The sequence below is a fragment of the Alosa alosa genome, chromosome 3 (genome assembly GCF_017589495.1).
Source record: "Alosa alosa isolate M-15738 ecotype Scorff River chromosome 3, AALO_Geno_1.1, whole genome shotgun sequence".
NCBI lineage: Eukaryota > Metazoa > Chordata > Actinopteri > Clupeiformes > Clupeidae > Alosa > Alosa alosa.
In genome coordinates this window covers 10,477,016-10,482,015 of record NC_063191.1, presented here as the reverse complement: position 1 = coordinate 10,482,015, position 5,000 = coordinate 10,477,016, and the positions used below count along the sequence as shown (strand labels likewise).

General features: G+C 43.7%; 1 protein-coding gene across 3 annotated transcripts in view; it reads left to right on the top strand.

The window, feature by feature from the left end:
- Positions 1–5,000, top strand: part of LOC125291944 (target of Nesh-SH3-like) — a 39,777-nt gene that overhangs the window by 14,492 nt on the left and 20,285 nt on the right. For 2 of the 3 annotated variants that reach the window (XM_048238959.1, XM_048238958.1), the window contains exon 9: positions 1–1,122. This exon is cut by the window's left edge and continues 828 nt beyond it. The exons of the other annotated variant lie outside the window; for it this stretch is intronic. In XM_048238959.1, the coding sequence (XP_048094916.1) occupies positions 1–1,122 (1,122 nt within the window). The remainder of the gene's footprint in view (positions 1,123–5,000) is intronic. 3 annotated transcript variants of the gene reach the window in all.

Here is a 5,000-nt window from a genome sequence, read left to right as displayed (position 1 = left end):
AGGGAACACCAGACACACACACACAGATTCACACAACAAAACGCCAACCCGCTGACACTCAGTCAACGCACAACACAGAACAAACATCGCTGGTTGGCATGGCAACCCCTGCAGATGTGCGCCCAGATAGTCAGTCACCAGTCAGTAAGGTCCTCCGTGGGTCATCTGTTCACACAACTCAACACGTCACTGAAAGCCCTGCGATGCTCCCTGACACAGCCCGTGCCTTGGAAAACAAGGGCCCGGCCAGCTCTGCAAGTGAGCCAATCACATTTCGTGAAGGTTTATTTCCTAGCACACTGAGCCAGCCACATCCTACTGAACGACTGCCAATCGCTGACAAGAAGCCAATCAAAATAAGCCAAAAGCCATCGAAAAAGCCCACCAAAACCACAAAACCCTCCACGAATGGTAAACAGCCAGGCGGAAAACAAAACAAGCCCAAACAGCAGGCAGAGAAAGTCAAACAGCCCTCCAAGGTTGTCCAGACTCCAGATGGAACACGCCAAGAGCCAATCAAACACAGCCAGCAAACATCCCGAGATAGCAAACAGCCAATCAAAACAGGTCAAAAGCCCTTGTATCGCAAACAAAAACAACAAACCAATAAGGGGCCAATCAAAACAGCCCAGAGGGTGTCCAGCACCACTGATTGGCCGCTCACCACGGGGAGACCACAGGATGGCCACAGTCAGAAAACTCCCAGCAGCCCCTTCAGTGTCACCCAGTACTCGCCACCCACTGCTAGACTAAGACCGACCACTACACAGCACCAGCAACACACCCACAGGACAGGCGTGGATACCCCGGTACACACCCACAGGCCACAGATGCTGAGCACACCTGGTCCTGTGCAAACCCAAGAGGATCCTAAACACACAACAATAACAACAACAACAGCCAACCAAATATTCCAGCAGCACGACAACAGACCCCTATTCCCCTTACACACTATCAGCACCGCTCAAACCTCGACCACTCTGACCACCCAGTGTCCAACTCAGGCCAATCCCAACGCAACACCCCACACACACATCCAGAGTGTTACCCCGGTCACCCCCAACTCCTCCAGAGAGACCGGTCCTCATCTTGCCACAGCGAAACGACCGCATAGCCCCCTGGGTAACTAAGCCACTCCTTTGCCTTAGAGAGTTGCTTTCAGTTGACTGCCTTGCTGTGACAGCTGTGGTTGTCAAACATAAACAGAAATCTGGTGGTGTGGAGATCTCAGTCATTCCCTAGGCTCTGATGACACATAGATGTGTGAACACAAGAACAGACATGATTGCACGTGGAGATGAGAGGAGAGGAAAGCCTTCTCCTGAGCTCCCTGAGCACTAGAAAGCCAAGAGAACAGCTAGCGTTCCTGTACAACACTCCCTGAGCACTAGGAAGCCAAGAGAACAGCTAGCGTTCCTGTACAACACTCCCTGAGCACTAGGAAGCCAAGAGAACAGCTAGCGTTCCTGTACAACACTCCCTGAGCACTAGGAAGCACCTAGGAGAAGAGCAGCTAAAGTTCCTGTACAACACACCCTGAGCACTAGGAAGCACCTAGGAGAAGAGCAGCTAAAGTTCCTGTACAACACACCCTGAGCACTAGGAAGCAGCTAGGAGAAGAGCAGCTAAAGTTCCTGTACAACACACCCTGAGCACTAGGAAGCAGCTAGGAGAAGAGCAGCTAAAGTTCCTGTACAACACACCCTGAGCACTAGGAAGCACCTAGGAGAAGAGCAGCTAAAGTTCCTGTACAACACACCCTGAGCACTAGGAAGCAGCTAGGAGAAGAGCAGCTAAAGTTCCTGTACAACACACCCTGAGCACTAGGAAGCAGCTAGGAAGAGAACAGCTAACTCTCTGGGTCTGCCTGAAATGGAAGGCGCCTGCCAGCTGCCTCACTGACTTCAAGGTTATGAGCTAAGATTTGGACAGCCTAGCAAGATAGCAACACAGAACACCATCTTCCGTTAACTGATTGCTGGGGCAACGTTAAGATACCGACTGCTGATTTAATAATTTGAAAGAATGTTGGACATTGAAGGCAGCACTAACTATACATCTACTCTGCCTTCAAAATTCATCAAAATGAAGGTAACTTAGGCTACATTCAGACAGCAGACAAAAGTGGCCCAAATCTGGCCCAATTTTTGAGGTCAAGTGACCAGGTCAGACTTCTTTAGAAGTAATGTGAACACTCAAATCTTGCCCAGATCTGATTGTTTCAAGATTTAGACCACTTCCATACTGTATGTGGCCCTGAGTCAGACCCAGGTCAATGCGGCCGCATTATGCGCCGGCGGGAGTTAGCTGATATCATTGTTATTGTTCTTTTGTGCATGCGGGTAAATTCAGAACCGCAAACAGTTCACACTGGAATCTGATATAGGCCACATTTTAAAAGGTATTGTGAACAGCCAAACAAAAAATTGGATCTGAGCAACAAATCTGAATTGAGCATTAAGACTTGCGGTGTGAAGGTAGCAGAGGTGGAAAAAGTATGAAAATATTGTACTCAAGTAAAAGTACCAATACCTTGATGAAATATTACTCAAGTACAAGTTCAAATACCGATCTGAAAATGTACTCAAGTAAAAGTAAAAAGTAGTTAATTTAAAATGTACTTTAAGTAAAAGTTACTTAGTTACTTTTTTTTTTTTTGGGGTGGGTACCAGAACAACCAGTTTTACCAAAGACTTTCTAATGAGGAGATACAGCACTCAAAAAATCCTCCATAGTAATGTATGGGGTCATAGTAATGTATGGGGCCAAACGCCAATATGGCAGTTGTCTACACATCATATGTCTACACATATCACAACCCTTCCGCGGCAAAACGTCGACATGTGACATTGAGCCAATCATGTGGTGTGCTGTGAAGACATCGTGCCAATCATCTGTTGTGATCTCGCTGCTGGAGCAAGATTGGTGTAGTGAAGCCTTGCCTCGCATTTCTGCTGAAATAGATGCGATAAGTGTTGCAATATGGCCGCCGAGGGCGCAGTAGTTGATTTTCAAAGTTAGTTGCACTCATCCTTGGGTGGCTTTGCAGTGAACCATAATCCAGCACAACTGAAAAGCCCCTCACAGGCAGCTGAGGCAGGCAGGCCAATATTGAGTTGCAGAGAGTTTTTATATTTGGAAACGAGCAGAAGGTTCAGCAGATTAAAGGCGTCGTACTGGGGGAAAGTGGGAAGTATAGGGCCCCAATGGAGGAGAGGGCCGTAAAAGTGGAATACAGGGGCCACAACATTTTCACCAGGCATTAGTAATAACTCAGGTAATCCACACATAAAAAATCCAAACAACTCCATAAGTAGAGTCATGTAATGAAGTGGAATAACAAAGGGGAAAGTATTGAACACGCTAAGAAAAAGCACTAAGGCAAGGAAAGGGAAGGAACAGGCTGGAATCTGTATAGAGAGTAGTTATCCTTTCTATCTGTGCAAATTAATATAAGCTTGGTTAGTAGCCTAAATATTAATGGGCTAGGTTTTTCATTACCAAGGTGTCACACAAGAAACATTTCATGATGGATAAAAGCAAAAGCTCTCCCAAGACCTTTGCAACCTTATTGTTGCAAAACATATCAATGAAACTGGTTACAAATGCATTTCAAAACATCAGAATCTTCCAGTAAGCAGCATGGGAGCCATTATCTGCAAGTGGAAGAAACATCACTGCATCATCAACCTGCCATGCACAGGAACCACTCGGAGAAAGCTCCAGAAAGACTTGAAGGCAGCCAATTCAATTAAATAGTTCTGGAAGTAACTAAAGATCAGGATTCACAAGAGGGACCCTGGAATCTGTTTAGAACAATGGGCCAAAATCACTAATAAGTTTTGTCATATAGGAAATGTCTTGAAGCTGCCTTTACAAACAAAGGCTTTTCCACAAAGTATTGAAGAAATTTCAGTAGGCCGCGAATACTTTTTCCTGTGTCATTCCACTTTAATACATAAAACTCTTATGTTTGGATTTTTATATGTGTGTTAATATAATGTGTGGTGAAAATTTCGAATAGACTCACTGGAAGTTTAGGCTAGTTACTGAAAAAAAAATTAAAAGCGTTCAATACTTATTTCCACCATATATTTATTTTACCTGAATATTTTAACTTCCAAATTAAATGTCAAAATGAATGTCAGACGAAATGTAACGTTTGACTGACTGGATTTTGTATACAAAACATAGTGAAAACTGTGTAAGGTCACTCTCACTCTCCCTTGCTAAAGAGCTAAATGGTTTAGTCATGCCTGCGATTCATAAGGTAGTCTATCTTTTGTTTATTTAGTTGAGCATAAGCTAGTAGTGGACCGCTAATTGTTTTGCTGCTGGTGCAATGTCTTTCTCAAAGAAAGCCAAGTCAGGTTACTAAAAACAAAGGCCAAAACAGGAAAAAGAGAGACATCAAAATGAGGGGAAACAACAACTGCTAATAAACTTCTTTCCAAAGAAGGTGAGCACAAGCGTCAAAACACGAAAATCCCATGGTGTTTGCTTAAATATCTCGCAATCATTAGTGCTAAAATGAACTGAGACAACTGATTGGAATAGTGGAAAATACACTTTCATAGGTTAGGCTAATCTGATGCATCTCGTGATCCAGCTCCATCACTTTCAAGAAAGACTGCATGGCGCCAGCTTGATTCCGTCCTGTTGTAGGCTACGCTGATCATTATCACTAGGCTTGTGGTCTAGAAGCGATTTTTTTCTCTCCCTTTCCGTTTTCGTCAGTCTTAACTTTTTTTTTTTTTACTCAAATAGCAGGATGGGATTTTTTTGATGTAGCGAAATTACAATACTTCCTCAAAATGTAATCAAGTAAATTTTAAAATACCGATTTTATAAACTACTTAAAAATACAAAATACACACAAAAACTACTCAATACAGTAACATTGAGTAAATGTATTTCGTTACTTTCCACCTCTGGAAGGTAGCATTAGAAGGCAGCATTTTATACCAATATTTGATTTGGATATGCCTCAAAATACCTTG